Raw genomic sequence first — 18,306 nt, 5'->3', positions numbered from 1 at the left:
TGAAAATATTCTGATACAATTTGTTGCATATCAACTACAGCCATGCCCGTATGTTTGATTTTTTCAAAAGTTTAATTATTATAAAAGTTTGGAGCATTTAATTTTTTTACTAATTTTCCCACCATTTGGGGTAGAATGCGTCCAAGTCGTCCCGCCATCTCCATTTCGGTCTGCCTGAACCCCGGCCTGCACCGTTTATGGTGTTCCGTGGGTCCCACTCAGTAACCATTTTGGCCAACCTTTCCGGGCCGGGGTACAAAAATCAATAAATCGATAAAAGTCAAATGTAGGGGCATATAGCTATAGTTAATATACATCAAATTATGTGTAACAAAATATCGATTTTTTGAGTCTGAATATTTTTTTTATTTTTTCATGTAAAAATATTTTCTATAATGTCAATATCTAGAAAGGAAAATGGGGACTACGTTTGTATGGAGAAGCGGCCGTCCCCTTTCCTCTTAATTTTACTACATGCCCTATTACAGAAGCCTTTTTGAGCTTACTGTGGGGCTTAGTCAATTTGTACTATAACGTCCTATAATATTTATTATTACAGTTTATTTATTTTATGTACCCATTTACTATCATTTATTATTCACTCGGAATAGTCCACTACTTCGTCTGAATAATAGATTGTTATTAATTAACAAAAAAAAGTATCGATATTTGTAGTCCGGACGTCTTTGTAATTGGTAGTTACATTACGAACCATATCAAATCAAAATTTTTGAGGACACAAGAATAAATCTATATTTATAGAAAGTACGAGAAAAATCACTTCAATTTTTAAATTTCCGCATACTGGAATTCTGCAAAATTTGGGGATAAAGTTAAACAAAAAAAAAAAACTCACCTTTGACGTATAGCGAAGTGGGTTTCGAAAATTCAGTTCCGATAGAATTTTCCGCGACGCACTCGAACTTGCCCTGGTCCTCTTCCTCGCTCTTCACAATTTGCAGGGTCCCTGGAAAGAGACAGAAAGTGTAAAACATAACCTCAAAGCGCAGTATTTCTCCAGCCAGTGCGCGTATAAATTGTACGGTACGTTCCAAAACGGGTAATAGTAAAATGAAAACGTAACTTTAAAAGCGTTTGTCAATTCTCCGGCGATGCCAGAAATTGTAAGGTCCGTTCCAAAACTAATGATTAAACAGTAAACTTAAGTGAAGACTTGGTGATATAGGGAAGTTATTTGAGTTAGTTTGTGTTCGTACTGTTCGTAGCATGTTTCATGTAAATAGATAAAGATTTATGAGTTAATAACACTGGCCTCGGGGGATCCATTAGGATGGCCAGCGGCCATGCGTCACCGCGGGGTGTTTATAGAGCTTTCATACGGCTAAGGGGTTATTAAGCCAGTGTTATGGCTTTTAGAAGATTTAGTAAACTAAGACGTTTGTCTTGTCACGGTGCAGTGATTATAATTAAAACTTTGGTGATTGCTTTTACAAAAGTAGAGCCTAATTTGCGACGCTTCAGATACTAAAATATTGCAGAAAACGAACGCGAAAGTAAACATGAAAAATTTGTATTAAAACAAATTTTTCATGTTTACTTTCGCGTCTAGAAAAATACTTTAGGGTTCCTTTTGCAACCGGCAAAGCACTACGACCAAGGAACTAATTACTTAAGAACCATATTTAATAAAGGAAGATACAAGCCGTGGCTTTGCTTATTACTTCCCTATGCTCATATTTGCACAGTTGCAATTTAAACCTTATATTGAAGCGCAAATGGTGGTAAAGGCATCCGGAGCTATTTATAGGGTTAGCAATCAGCTGGAAACAATTTGCGAGGCTCAATGGATCCGCTGATGCTCAGTGAGAGAATACATGCCAAAGGTTACGGGCATTCTGTGGCGAATATTCTACAAATATAAACGGCCTACTTAATTGCGAACGTTGATAAGCGAAATTTCGTTATTTGCCTTTCTACCGCTTTTGCGTTTGAGTGATACAAAGGTAGATAACGAAATTTTAATATTCGATGTTCGCGGTAGATCCTCTGTTCTCTATATCTTTGCCTGCGGTACGTTTAAGGTTGTTCTTGTTATAAATATGATCATTTAGGATGACCGAATCAATATTTAAGAAGAAATTATAGAAAATGGCGATGTTTACTGATTTTCAACAACGTAAACTTATTCAACTTTTAAATTCCTAGCTGTTTGGTAGTGAATAGCTTTTTTCAAGCCAGTTAAATGATAGGTTGTAGGCTCCTGCCAACCTCCCACTCACTCCCCTGGACCTCCTGGTCGAGTCATCGAAAACTTCCGTACGTCTGGCTCTTTTTCTAAAATGTTTACCGATAACTGCACTAGCAGACTGGAGCAAGGGTAATTCATAATAATTCATAATTCTTTATTGCAACCATGGTACAGTATAGATGTAAATTATAATATACAATGTCTGACATGGACCCTGTAAGGGCACAGCATATCAAATATCATGTTCATATAAAACAAAAACTTTTATGCGCAAAATTAAATATCTCAACCTAACGCAAAAAAGGTAAACAATTGTGGATTGATTTCAATATTCTACATTTTGACATTTGTCAAGATTTTTACTTTGCAACATAATTCTTTGTAAGCCACGTTACACACTCAGTAACTCGTAACGTACAAAATTGAAAAACAGTGGGATTTGCGGCCGTCTAAACCAGGTGAATCCGAAAAAACCGTCGCAGGGAAAAACATTCAGCGGCATCCAGAAGCTACACACAAAGAAAATGTAATTACTATGAAACAAGGAGGAGTGGACAGACATAGTTTTAATAAAAACAAACAGCCGACGGGGCATCCCGAGGATATTATTTACTTTGCTGGCGAAGAAATTAAAACTTGACAAGAATGAAAAGGTTTTGTCTTTGGGACATGATTTCGATTAGCCTTTGGTAATAAATTTAAGTAGAGTTGTCATAATATTGTTTTCGGTTACCGCGATAGTTATTCATAAAATAAAACAATTTAAATTGATTATATAGCGTATCCCGACGTTTCGAACCCTCTATAGCGTTCGTGGTTAATGGAGTGACTGAGGGAAAATATTCACCTCTGTCAAAATTACAATGTGTACAACTAAGAATATGTGTAGAAAAAAATTAACAAAAGTATAAATAAGGCTAGTTATTCATGTAAAAATTGGCTCCTTCACTAGTTACAAATTACAATTATTTTAAGTCATATTTATACCACGTTAAACGCTGTAAAGGGTTCGAAACGTCGGGATATATTTACGCGATATAATCCGTTAAAATAGTTTTAGTTGTCATTTTAATTAATTATGAAAATGCATACATATGAGAGTACTGCTTAATTTTGTGTTTTGCTTGATCTTAATCTTATCGGAAACTTTTTTAATAAGAACCTTATACGCCTACGAAAAAGCAATAACGTAGGGTAATTATTTTAGCAATATAATGTAGAGGATGTTCGTAAGTAGGTATGAATATTATGTCGCGAGCGCTATTTAAATCTACCTTTATATAACACAATTATATTTAAAAATCTACAGCTAAAAGTACATTAAAACGAAATAAATTATGGCTTGCCCGCCGGATATCGAATGCTCGTCACAAATCATGCAAACCAACGTCAATGGAAACAAGAAAAATAGATTGAAAATATTCCATATCTGATTTAAATCCAGCACATGAAAATATTTATTCGAGTACCCAACAAACTGCCCTACAAACTGGAAAAAACATAGTGTAGTAAAATAACATTCAGTTGACCAAATGCCATCTCTATAGTTTGGCAAGAGTCGTTTGAAGGGGAAGTGGAGCATAGGCAAAGAGAATCAAACTATCATGTTCTTATGCTAATATTCTAATTAGTCGGGCTTTTAAGCTTTTAATTTGTATACCTGCACCCGTGGGTAAAACATAGAGAAACCTGTACTGTACATAATTTAACACCACAATTTTATTGTACCTATGTTTTCACAAATAAAAATATTCTGATTCTGATTCTGATTCTAAGCTCAGAATACAGTCCCAACAATAAAAAGGCATGAAACTTGTCATGCACGTATTTAGCTTACGTCAGTAAGAAAAAAACAAAGAGATGGAAACATCTTATCAAGTGGTTATTTCTCTCCCCTCCTTTTCTCGCTTTTGTGTCCCATTTTGCATTATTCATTGTTATTAGAAAAACGGTTGAAGTTACAACCAAATTGCCAATGAACAAAAAAATCTTTCTTTTCATTTTGTTATTTGACATTAATTTAAATAACGATTTCGAGGCTGGTCCCACTGTGGGGAATTGCAAAAACAATGTTGTAAATATGACCTACCTAAGTAGCTTAAATAATATGGCTAAGCTTTAATAACACCATGTATCTAATACCAGTGACTGAAATGCCATACGATAAATAATTAAATTAAAATGAAAACATTCATACAGTGTTAGTGGTTTCGTGCGGTATTTTTCTTCATAAAGTTAACCTCGTCAGGCAAGTAGGAAATATGAGGGCGGCGGGCCGGGCGTGCCGAGCGGGCAGTTTGCGGCTATCAATTCCTACCACGATACGACAAATTGAAATTTAATGCGTGCAACGAATTGTAAACTTCATTATTAACTTTTCTTAAAAAAAACTGTTATTTAAACGTTGACTATCAAGTTGCAACTAATTTTGATACATTCAAATTTGCGTAAAAACGTATATGCAGGGGTGGGGGGTTACTTTTTCTCTGCAGCTGACTGTACATTTTGCAACTAATTTTGATACATTGAATGTGCATTACATTTTAATAAAGCTTTTTTTTGAATATGTCAACACATTATTATGATTTTTATTTATTAATTTTATTATATACTTTTATCAATCATTACTCTCTGAAATATGTTTCATCTAAAACGAAAACTTTCGTTATCAGAATCCGCACTGTCTATTGAGAGCAACTGCGTGTCATCAGCTTGTAAAAAAGTAACTATAATGTTAATACCAGCTAGCATCTTGTCCCGTAAATTTTTGCCTTCTAAGATTTTATTCGGCCCTGGAGACACTTCAAGGAAAACATTTTTATTTTCTCCATGCAATTTCGCAACGGTATCAAAATTCAAAGTTATTACTTTTATTTCCAACCGTTTCACTGCATTCCCGGTTCAAGTTTCTTGTTCTATTTTCCCACAAACAAAGTTATGAGCGCAATCCCACTGCAGTAAAGTAATAAACCTGATTGTTGAAAGTAGTGATGACAGTTAAAATAAAAATGTGGATCATCGTCGCTAAAGTAAAGCCTACGCTGGGCGCCAGCTGAAACTGCAACGTGCTGCAATATTGTATTGTACGCGAAATAACTTACAACTGCAGATAATGTAAACAAGCAGAAATTTTTCGTGTTTCTCTTTTATGGAGAGATGAGTGATGATGTTAACGAGTCACAGTAGCCGAACAGTTCAAGATGACTTTAAACATAAACAGAAGCGCGAGTTCTGTCTGAAACCAAGGTTCGTCGGATCTTTTCTATGGATAATGTTATTTTCATTGTATACTAGCTTTTAGGTCCAGGAAAACTTCGTAAGCAAACCGATCAAATCCCATCAAGCACTAGCCCCCTATTCAGAAGACAGTCGCTTTCTTAAAAACCATTGCCAACATTAAATCGCCAGATTAAACAGCTTATCTGTGTGATGCAACCGACAGCGATATTAAATGAAAAGGATTAATCGTCGCCAAAATTAAGGCCCACGTTGGGCGCCAGAAATAGTCCGCAGTTGTTGGTTATTACACTGCAGTAAAAATATTCCCGCTGTGCAAAAACTACGCTTTTCTTTCGACGACAAGAAAGAGAAGATCTCAAATTTAAGTGAAGACAGATTCGGGCGCTAAAATCGCGGTGGTCCCAGCGGTCCGCGAGTAATAAAATGAAACTACCGACCCCTACGTGGTCGGGGCCAGGGGACCCCGTGACAGCCCCGACGATAGGTTAGAGCGTTTCTGACAAAGGTCCCCGCTTTTTGAATTGAAGACAATAGGCAACAGTTAAAGAGTTTTTGTAGGTGTGCAGCTGGGACGCTAAAGCTCGCAAATGGCGGTTAAGTTGTGGTAAAAAATAAACGGTATGTGACAGTTGATGTACGAGAATAATGCGTAAAAATTGCGTCGTTCGTTGTAATGAAAAGTAATTCAATCTGAAAAATAAACAGTTTTCCAATTTCATGAAACAAAGAGCAGGTTTATTCCAGCTTTATATGAGACAATTGACAATGATACATTTTTTATGATACATAAACAATATAACTAATTAGGGTGCATACCCCCTAAATATGTATAACGATTAACGATACTACCCCAAAATACCCAGAAAAATTTTTTTTAGGACATTTCTGTAACAGAAACCCGTGCCGACTTAGTATGAGTATTAAACAAAAATATTACAGGGCTCAAAAAGTTAATTTATTGGCCGTTGTATACCTTCCTATAGTCCGACAAGAAATTGTAGAAAATAAATGAGGGCGCCACTTCCTACGTAACTGTCACATTTTTGACGTAAAATGCTTAAACATGGCAACAATTTAGTATGGAATTTTTTTAGTTCCAGCTTATTTAATTTCTACTATTTTATGTCGCACCTACCACTCAAATTGTACATATGTCAAATGTATTCCTTGTTGTCGGGTCACAAAGTTAATTAAAGCAGTGTCTTGTCCGCCATGCCCTTAATACTGCGAGATCCAGACCGTCCCGTGTTGTGTATTATTAAGGCTCAGAGGTGTTACAAACGTCTCCTGCTTCCTGAAGTGATTTATCTAGCCAGACTAACTTGAGATGTTTTCCGCAATATAGGAGTGGACATTTTAGTTGCATTAGTGCATATAATGACTATATTTTAATACTATCTAGTTGTAATGAAAAGGAAGAAAGAGTAATGTTTGTAGTGTATGTTTGTTTATGAATTCGTTCGCTTCCTTTGTGCGCAGAGAATTGTGTGCACATATTTTTGGCATTGGCTATCGAAACCAAAAATGTATCATTATTACTTAAGAGCAGCAACGAATTGACGTATACTCTCATCCTACCTCAGCATTTTTTAATGATGCCAATTAATTAATGACAATTTTGTTCCTGTTTTGGGATTTATACAGGAACCACATAAAATGAAATATGTATTCTCTATTCAAAACATTAGGCAGGATGAGGATGGAGATGAATTGCATTTGGTAAATATATAATTTTTAGAAGAGATATGTTGATATGTTGCGAATAAACAAAAACACGAAATATAGAAGAAAAAAACATATCGTTAACTCTTTGTAACCAAAGTAACACAAAAAATTCATGATATTGTAACAAGCTAGACATTCAATCTGCGGGTCGTTGAATCAGAGCGATCAAATAAAAAATATGGCGCTCTTGATCCCTAGGCTTCTCGATTTATATCTTGTGTTGGCGCAAGTACAGAAGATGAGGCGTGTTAGAAATATTTTGTCGATTTTTATTTATTTTTGCGTCATCTGGTCTATTTCTATAGCAAATAAAATTATTATTGATACAAACATCATCTGAAACCTTGGAGGATATAACCAAATGGAGACGCCTTGTCTGTAATTTTCTGTACAAAACAGTCTGCCGTACTTTGCGGGGGAGGGGAACGTCAGATAAACGTCAGTTCATACAATGTGTATGACCATTGGTCATAGAGTTTCGACAGAGGGTACGCCTGTTAATGGCTACTCCGTTTGGTAATATCCTCCAAGTCTGAAACAGTTGTTATGATGGGAAATTGCTCGTCAAAATATTAAATTCGGATCGCAGCTGGTACCTAAATTGCGTGGCTGTCGTTGCCGCATTAAGGCGATATTCGGATGTTAACAGTAGCAGCTGCCTTACTGATGCGGCGTCGTTCTTGTTTCCGCTGTATCTGTCAATTTCCTTGATAAAATGAGTGACGTTCGCCGCTGCATTACTGCTGCGATTAGATAATTCAATCCGCCATTCAATTCGTTAAAAACATCGCTCGTTTTCCGTTGCAGCAGTAGAGCTAACCCATGCTGCTGCAGTCGCAACCAAAACTAAACGGTAATGTATTCTGCGACACTTGCACCGAGGCAGGTGTTGACTCAATGCCCCTTGTTCCAACCCTTTGATATGTCAGCTCCGGACCCGATAGCTTCAGACACGTCGGTTCGAGTTAACTTCGGGACTGGTTTTTTGAAGAGGAAATTTAGAGTTGTATATCTATTCGCTAATATACTAATAACAAGTATTTTTGTGCAATTTTTTTATGAAATTCTTTAATGCTGATAAAAACTTTAGTGCTCAAATCATATATCAAGCGCCAAGGCAAACTAACGTTGGTTGATCTTAAAATCCTTGGTTATACCTGTACGGTATAAAATATTATGCCAAAAAGACGATTCTAATAATTCGAAATAGACCCAGGGGTTACAGATAGCCCCAAACTATAGTAGGTACTTACTTTTATATAGACACAAAATGCTCATGGAAGAGACATTTGAATGCGAATCCTGGCTTTAAAGCTCCTTAAAACTGTCGCAATTCAAGGATAGTTTAACGTCGCGCCCGCGTTATTAAATCCAAGCCTTAGCCGTAAACAAAAAGGTCCCAGAATATAAATTACAGCACAACACGTGTGTTCATGCTTTATAACCTCAAAACAATGGGAGATTATGTCCTGAGCCTTCCAGTTATTATGGTCTGTGTTCACCTCTCGCCCTAAGGGACGCAGATACACCGCCGTGATTGCGCCCTACGCCAGATTAGGACTAATTTACATACAAATGCCGAATCCTGGGAAGTTTGAATGGGCAACGGTTGGTTGTTGTTATAGCAAAAAGCCGGGTTTAATTCGAACAACAATAACAGTGGGGGGCGTGTTGGGATTAGGGGCGGCCGTGTCACTTCCAGCGGTGCCTTTTTTGTATTTCTTTGGTATGCACTTTGAACAAAAGAGTCGCGTCAAAATGTAATCCAGTTTAAGCCCGTGTCTGGGGTCTAATTTTTTGCCTGAAAATTAGTTTTTTACCGTCATTCAAAAAGGAAAAAATTGTACAATTGGGCAGTATGAATTATTTTAAGTGGTTTCCTCATATAGATCGCCATTTATAATCGGTTTCAAGAATGTTGTAGGTTGCGGGTTGTTGTTGGCCATAATAATAGAGATCGCATGTGTCCGTTCGCATCGGCTGACGCCTGCCGACGCGCCGACGCCTCTTTCGCTCTGATTGTGCTGACATAAAGGTTTTTTATATCAGCTTTTGCCGATTCCGCGTCGACATGTAGGGAGACCTTAACCTAAGCTTCCCTCTTCTGAGTTAACCTATAGAAATCGACTTGAAACGAACAGACAGTAACACAGCACAGGTGTAACTGTAACAAACGTACAGCTGCAAGATTGGCGAAGTCAAGCGCCGTAAACAGTTCGCGGTCGGTTAGAACAAAGTGCACCCAATAAACATGGTGTCGCTGCTCGCTGTTCGTCGCCAGACGTGTGTAGAAATAGAGGACGTATTATTGTATTGATTTTTGTAAAAATCGTACTTACCTTGTCACAGTGACAAGAGCCATTCCAGAAAAGTGTCGGGTTCGTGGCGCAACATTTTTAACACCCCTGATAAAATAGAAAGGCGACATTTGGCATGATAACGTTTGATAACTCAACTTTAAATTTAACGGTAGGTACAGATACAGATTTCTGCAGGTTATTAAGGTAGTTGTCATACGCGTCACGTCCTTTTTGTGGTATACCCACAACCCGCAATAATAAGCCTTAGCGCAAAATCGCGTTTGACTATTCTTTCAATGTAGCAAATCTGAGTCTATGAGAAATTTAAGAAAAACCCATAACAAAAAGAACATTGGTATTGATACTGAATCAGATATTGAACTATTGTTTCGTAGTTTTAATTCTTTTTTATAAAGCACACGTAGAGGTTTTACAGCACAAAAGTGATATAGGAGGCAAACGAGCAGACGAATCTCACCTGATAGTAAGCAATAACCGTTGCCCATGGACACCTTTAACAGCAGATGGCTAGCAAGAGCGTTGCCGACCTTTAAAATGCGATGCTATTTTCTTAAATTTAAACTTTTCTTTTCTTTTTGTTGAATTGCATACTGTAACAAACGCATTTGCTCGGTCTACGTATAAATATGTCCGTGACGTCGTGTCTTGCAAGTTGCCTATGTATAGAGGAATAAACTTGCAACTCTCTCCCTCCGCGGTTCAGCTATTGTATGCAATACTTATACATAAACATGTTATGTACGCCGAAGGTATTGGAATATTGAGAGATCGGTTGTTTTCCTTGTGTCGAATACCTATTCCCATATTTACATACGTATGGTAATATTTTTATCCGACTGTATATGAACGGAGGAAAAGTTAATACACCGGTACGGTGACAATTCGACTTCGGATAGCTAGTTGAGAGACTTGAGAGTGAAGCTAAGCGAAGGTGTGTATGAATATTGTATATTTATTGAGAGACTATATTAATAATACTTTACTTTATCAGCCCGACGGTTTTTAAAATCCGTTTATTAGCACATATTTAAATTGATATTCGAATTATGGCTCTACTCTTCCAGATTCCCCATTATCATAATTACCAGCGTATTGTATAATCTATTGTATATCTATAAATAAAATAAATAAATATTATAAAACATTCCTACACAGATTGACTAAGTCCCACGGTATGCCCAAGGTGGCTTGTGTTATGGATACTCAGACAACCATATATATAATATACAAATACTTAAATACATAGAAAACACCCATGACTCAGGAACACATATCTGTGCTCATCACATAAATAAATGCCCTTACCGGGATTCGAACCCAGGACCATCGGCTTCACAGGCAGGGTCACTAGGCCAGACCGGTCGTCAAATCTATCTCATTGTAAGTATAAGAGGGTTTGGGCTATATAGTCCCCGCGCCAGATTGGGCTAGCTTGAAGACTATTAACCTAAACTATTAGAATTTCATCATCTTTATTTCAACGAACAACTGTCACGAGAAACTCATTGGTACTCCTTCGTTCCCTATTTCCAATTAAACAAAAGTGTACCTAAGCCTAAGCACAAAGTGCGTCAACAGCGGCATAATTAAAAGAAAAATACGCGTTATTCATAAATGTCCAGCAGAATAGAGGCTTTATATACCGACCAGCAACACTCGACCTACCTCCCTTCTATTGCTTTACAAAATCGCCCGTCTTTAGGGTTCATTTTAGAGTGGCCAAAGAAACTTTATCATGGCGCGCATTTAATCTAGCTCTTACGGAGACAGGAAACGGTCGATTTACTTAACGCCCTCCGTGGTTGATTAAGTATGAGATAATGTTATTTCCTGGACTTATGTGACGTGCAAAGCTGTCTTAATGAACGGGGCGTAAAGTATAATTTGTGAGTATATATTAGGTAAATAAATTGGTCAGTGGGAAAGGAAATTGGAGACCATGGTAAAGAAACGGGTATTAAGAGGAGAATAAAGGAAAAAGTGACAATATTAAGCTTTGATGGATGTAAGCATGGTCTAAAGTAAGGCTTGGGAAGAAGTATACTCATGGACAAATTTAGAGGAACGCAAAAAAAGGTTTATCTATTGGATTTAATTTTAACCTAAAGTAATTTCAAAATTATTAATTAAACTTTTTTTTGCGTTCCTCTAAATTTGTCCATGAGTGTATGTACAGAAAATATTTAAAACTTAGGGAACATGTCAATTTATTATTTTGATTTGTGTTTTTAAGTATTTACACTATATAAATTATAAACTAAAATAGATGTCATATATAGTGCGACATAAAATAGAAAATAAATAAAATGGAACTAAAAAAAACCATACTAAATTGTTGCCATTTTTAAGCATTTTACGTAAAAAATGTGAGTTACGTAGGAAGTGGCGCCCTCAATTATTTTCTACAATTTCTTGTTGGACTATACCTCCTAAAGAAAAAGTGATCCTGCCTCCGCATAGACATAGTATATACCTATGTAGTTATAGACGCGCCACCGAGCGACCGGGGGTAAGATAAAGAATATTCATATAAAATTTGGGCAGCATAGGATTTTGTCTCTTTCACCCTTATAAATTTCGGTATTTCGCCATCACCTCCTACCTATGATGCCACCCGGTCGGTGATAAGGACAATGCATGGCACTATTTTCTCTTTCCTCTTATAGGAATCGCAATAAGACTATCTTTCTCTATCAAAGAGTGTCAGGCCCTTGGGCCTCCGCCACTGAAGGGTTTGTTCATTTTTTCTTTACTTAGTAAATGAAACCTTATTCAGCTTATAAATATTTAAAAGCTACCCATTTCTCTTTATGGATGTGAATAACAAGTAAATATCTAAAATACACAGAAATGAATGAAAGAGGAAAAAATAAACATAAAAGTAATAGCAAAGTTATCTTTGATTCTGCTTTTATACTTCAAGCAAAGATAGATAATTATATCCTCTTTGCTCCAAGTTATAATCCGCCTGTAAACTGCTATTTTTTCCACATTTTATGTGTATTTATTAGTTAAAAGTAATTAAGAAGTAAAATACTTATAAAAAACATGACAGAAAAAAAGCAATAAACACAAAAATAACGCTCACACGGGCGCGGATAACGCGTTCACAACTTCATACTTTTCCAAACTTCGAGCGCATTTCGCCTCCACGGCTATATGTGTCGTTATCAAGCAAAAGGTACCACATTGTCGCTTACCATAAGGACGCTCTGACAGCTTTTTCGTATAAAGATACAAGCAATTTTCGTTCTTATGCTAAGCGACAACGTGGTACCTTTTGCTTGAAAACGACACTATTATAAACAGTTACTACAATGATATTATAAAGTTTCAAGTAAGTAGGTAAAACAAAGAAAGTTACTTCTATTAAGAAAGTAAACGGTCAATATTAGCTTTATAAAGAGAGGTTATATTCTTCTGGAAAATTTTAAGTTATTAATGAGATGAATACCTATTGTAAAGTGGTCCTAATTTGCTCAAATATTATTTACTAGCAATTAAGGAAATGACGAATATTTAAAAACTATTCATCATTAAATATATTCAGTTGAAACAGTTGTTCAATTGACGTTGAAGTCGAGTCTTACGGTAGATGTCTCTAGGGTCCCCTAGACCCATATGGTGGAAAGATTCGCTGGCTATGGATGAGGTCTTGGTGACTCAGTTGGCAGAACGCTGGAGTATCGATCCAGAGGCCGTGAATTCAAGTCTCAAGATAGACAGTAATTTTTCCAGTAATAATTCTAAGACTTATAGGATCGTTCGCAGACGTATCTTCAGCAAAAAAATCATGACCAACGTAGGAATTGAAAATATTATTCATTTTCGCTAACCTGAGTATAATAACAAAGAAATATATTATTTAAAACATTGGACGTTAAATCATTTTACAGAATTAGAGAGTAAAGTTGGACTATTTTGTGGTAGGTACATTCGAGTCGCTATCAGATATATCGTAGCGGCCAAGACTCACAAAAAGTTAAACACGCCTCTATTGTCAAGGCGTTAGTGCGTGTTCAGATATTTGTGAGCACCTCGGCCGCTCCGATATATCCGATGGCGACTGTACCTAAAGCTATTTTAATAACTTATTATCATGGCAACGTTGGTCCCGAAGCAATGATCCTTGTTGAATATCCAAGACTACTGAAACTATATTATTCCTTTTGCCTTTGCCATGGTTGGGAAAAAGGTGCCTAAATACCAATTCCGTCTTTCAAACTGCTGTCAGTTTCTGTGAAAGTTAACTATTTGTAATGTAGACTTAACTATCTGATATGATACCCAAAAAAAACATAGGTAGGTACTTAAAATACACATACACAAACTGCCAGTTTAATATTCTTATTAGTTCTGAATACCACTTCAGATGACAGATAGACGTTTCGATTGTGAAAATTACTTCGTGAAAAACTATGGTGTCAAATTTTAAAAATACCTTAAAACTTATTACCTTCAAAGTCTTAACTTTAGAGGTGCTTTAGCACAGAATAAGTATTATCATACAGAACGGCCACGCACCGCCCCGCCCCGATTCGAACTACCTCGCCCCGCGGCAGCAGATTGACGACCTTTTGCCGACTGCTCAGTACTGTTTTTAAGCAACTTAGTCACACAATGACGCATGCCGCGTGTACAGACGTGCCGTTCACACATAGCAACGCAAATGATTTTTGATGTTATAGTGTCCGTCCTGTGCTTAAAGTTTAAAAATTCATGCCAAGCTTTATAAGACTTATGGCGACCCCTGAAAATGATCTATTTATTTAATTAACTCCCAAATTTTCATCGCTTTCACGGAATGTATTTATAATCAACGTAACCAAAAAGTTACGCAGCGGACCCAACCAAGGAGAAATAATCCACGGGAATAAATTAAAATTAATGAGATTCGGGGCCCACGGCTTGCTTTAACTGAATTTAAAGTGGTTCACACCTAGGCAAGTGCATAATGGCATTATTAGTGAAATTATTTGCATATCGGACGACGGCAGCCGGGCGGTGGATGCGTCACCAGCTGTTTTATTAGCTTTTTAATTCGCTAAATTGTTCTCCTATTAAAAAACAAATTGGCGGGTTGGACTCAGCCGATGGTACTGTACCATAATAGAACCGTTTTTCCCCCGAAGGGTAAAAAACGGATATATAGGTACCTGCTGAAGCTTGAACCACATTATGAGATAACACCCTTGTAACTCTGCCATAAGCCAAATATTAGACAGATAAACCAATTTTTTTATTTCAGTAGTTTTCTTATTACTCCCTTGCCCTAGGCTCAACAGCGATAAGGATCTCATTTACTCCGACAGGTATAAATATACAGTGTGTGCGCTTTAGGTATTGACAGCGTCTTAAACTTGGCGCGCCCAGAATTATATTTCTTTAGTACCTGTCCCACCTTTGCCAAAACCACTTTCGGCAGCTGAACCGCCGCGTTTCACCCGCATGCCTGTCGCCTCCCTAAACGGCTTATAATTAACATTTCGTCGTCTTCAGGAGCTTATCATGTCGCGGGGCAAACAGCGCATGCGCCGAACTTTCATTAGCTTACCCTACAGGCGCATTCTAAATTAAAAAATATGATCTTGACGACCGCTTCTCATTGACCGTTTACATTGTGGAAAATATCTTTTTGCATACTATTTTTTAGCTCAAATAATATTTGGGGACATAATAATTTCCTTATATGTGATGTGAAAAACAGTATGTGTCACATGGTAGCAAAATTATTTCCACCTTGGGCGTTAACACTTGAATCCCTCGCTACGCTCAGGATTCAATTATAGAATCCTTCGTTGAGGATTTATTATACGCCCTCGCCCTAAATATGTCATTTTGCTCCCTTGTGACACAATCTACTATTATACAAGTTGTATTCATCATAGTTATACATCGAAAAAAAAACGAAGGGCAAAAGCAGTTGTTATTACACAGTAAATTGTGTAAAAGTATCCATACTAATATTATAAATGCGAAAGTCTGTCTGTCTGTCTGTCTGTCTGTCTGTCTGTCTGTGTGTTCCCTCTTCACGCTTAAACCGCTGAACCGATTTAGATGAAATTTGGCATAGAGATAGGTTGAGTCACTGAGAAGGACATAGGATAGTTTTTATCCCGAAAATCATCCCTTAAGAAAGTAAAAAGCGGGGTGGAATTAAGATAATTAACGAAGTGCCTGCTAATTTGTGTGCATAATATGCTCAAATTTAGATTGCTATGAGATTTTTCCAGGCGCTATACTTACTTTAGCTGCTGTTACTAAGTCCGCGCAGACGAAGTCGCGAGCAAAAGCCAGTATTCTATAAAGTTAAATATCTAGAGATAAAAATGCATGATGACTACCTATGTTTGTGTGACGAAGCGTTTTTGAGCGGTAGTAAATAAATGTGAACATTGAGATTTATATAAAATCAAGATGATATTTTTAAAATTGGGATGTGCCTGCTAATTGTATTCGCCGCGTGACCGTTTATTAATTACGTTACGTTAAGTTCAGCCATGCTGTGGTATTGAAAATATTTTAAGTAACGTTCAAGGCTCTGCCTTGAGAATCCATCGAGATATTTTACCGCTGAAGAAAAGTCTTTGCAGCTCTTTAAGATTCCTAAAGGTGACGTTCGGATATCAACTGCAGCTGAATTATATTATGTATATACTATCGCGGCGTCGTTGTTGCCGCCGCTGCATCTGTCAAATTCCTTGATAAAATGAATGACGGAATGGACGTCATGATGTGATCGCGACAGTAACGCGACGGCGCGCGCGTCACTCACTATCAAAAAAATCGGAAGCCAGAGCGGCGGTCACACCGACGTCGCAACAGTGCAGCTGCAGTTTGTATCCGTACATCTTTACTCATACAATGTTACTACGTTTGGAACATTTTTCTAAAATTTGACGACCCTAAATGACATAAAGTGCGGTACTTAACTACTAAACTAGGGTAACGTAACGCCCTAAGAATGGGTTAAGCGCTTAAGTCCGTAAGCCGTGCCTCCCAACCTTTGACAGTGCTAACTCCTCGCTAATGCGATGACGTATTATGTGATTAGACATAATCTATATAGTTACAAGATAGGACTAGGATTGTGTCGCTACCTGACAGAGCTGTCCGTGGCGGGGGTCCCTTTGTTTGACATAATTATTGAGTCATAATGTAATGATTGAGATTATCATTAGTCATAATTCTGAAACAGATTTTTCGTAAGGTTATCCTATAGATAGGTCAGTTTAGGTTTGTTTTATGGCAATCCTGTAAAGTTACGCGTTTCTGAGAAAAACCAAATTATGATTAACGAAAATGTGGACAAAATACATTATGACTTAAAACTTTATGGGAAACAATAGAGACCTGTCTGTGGCAAACACAAGTGTTTGAGAAAATGTAACATAGATAAATCTGTTATCGATAAGTAAGTCATAATAAAAGAAAAGGTTCAGGTCGTGTCATACCAGAAGGTTAAGGAGTTGGTAGAGGACCGGACGCCGGATGAGTTGGAGATTGCTCCACCGACAAGAGCACAGCTCTTAAATAAGAAGAAGAAATATCTAGAGAGAAAAATGGTGACCTATGTTTGTGTGACGAAGCGTTTGTGAGCGGACATAATAAATAAAATATTTAACTTCTACTACTTGCTGTAAATTACTGATTCATAAACACATGACAAACTAATGAATTCCGTTTTAAAACTAGTTTGGTACATGGTACCTTTGGGTATGGTGCTTTACGCATTACGCACACTAGCGTCCCCCACCCTCCCCCCAGCGCAACTCTCCTTTTTTGCATGAAATACGTCCCGATTGACGGGTTGTTTGAATTTTTGGGAAAAGTATAGGGAATTTTGGAAATAAATTGAAAGGATTAAATTGTCCCTCGGTTATTTACTAACAGATCTCTAGATCAAGTTCCACTGCCTTCAACTGGAACTTTCAAGAAAGTGACGCCACGCTTTCGCCACTAATGGGTAAACACAGCGTTTGAAAAGACCGCGACGGCGCGCAATCTAAAATGAGATCTAACATCAATCAAAGGTGAACGCCGTCAAATCATGTCCCAGTCATTATTGACACCAGGAAACTAAGTAACGCTCCGTGGCTCTTTTTAATGGCAATAGTATAAAGAGTGGGTTAAAGATACCAAGAGTGTGAAAAAGCCCTCGCATATTTCATACTAAACGGAATTGGTTGAAACAGGATTGCATATTCTTCATTACTTCTTTACCCAACAGCAATTTTAGCAGTCTGTGTTTAGTACGTTTAGAACGTAATATTGTCTTCGGTTACCGCGATAGTTACTCATGAAATAAAACTAGGTCCGTGGTGTAGGGTTGGAGCCGGCATAGTTTTTTATCGCGTATATATATATATCTTTACTTGAAAAATAATTATAGTGTATAACTAGCCTTATGAACCGATTTTGCATGTACAACCAGCCTTAAAGTTTGTTGTCTATGATTGTTCATTATTTTAGTATGTGGGTATTTTTGCATTTTGTAATTTTTCCTCAGTCACCCGTTGACCACGAACGCTGTAAAGAGTTCGAAACGTCGGGATGTATTATAAATTCAATATACGCGATATAATCCGTTTTCATAGTTTTATTTCACGTTTAGAACGTTTACTTAGACAATCAAAACATAAAATGCTTACACACAAACTAAAATCTTACACAAAAACACATAACGAGAAAGTATACCTATCGCTAACTAGCTACGTATTTTAGCTGACCTGAAAAGGAATAGGTATATTCCTGTGAAGTTGAGTGATACTCGGTAACTCAATATCTGCAATACTAACTACCAAAATGAAT

General features: G+C 37.1%; 1 protein-coding gene across 2 annotated transcripts in view; it reads right to left on the bottom strand.

Moving 5' to 3' along the window:
• LOC134745350 (tyrosine-protein phosphatase Lar) overlaps nucleotides 1-18,306 on the bottom strand; it is a 631,884-nt gene that overhangs the window by 52,620 nt on the left and 560,958 nt on the right. For both annotated transcript variants that reach the window (XM_063679373.1, XM_063679374.1), the window contains one exon: nucleotides 857-967. In XM_063679373.1, coding sequence (XP_063535443.1) covers nucleotides 857-967 — 111 coding nt within the window. The remainder of the gene's footprint in view (nucleotides 1-856; nucleotides 968-18,306) is intronic.

The sequence above is a fragment of the Cydia strobilella genome, chromosome 11 (assembly GCF_947568885.1).
Source record: "Cydia strobilella chromosome 11, ilCydStro3.1, whole genome shotgun sequence".
Lineage (NCBI taxonomy): Eukaryota > Metazoa > Arthropoda > Insecta > Lepidoptera > Tortricidae > Cydia > Cydia strobilella.
Note: the sequence above shows the minus strand (reverse complement) of the source record. Positions and strands in the feature narration are given on the sequence as shown.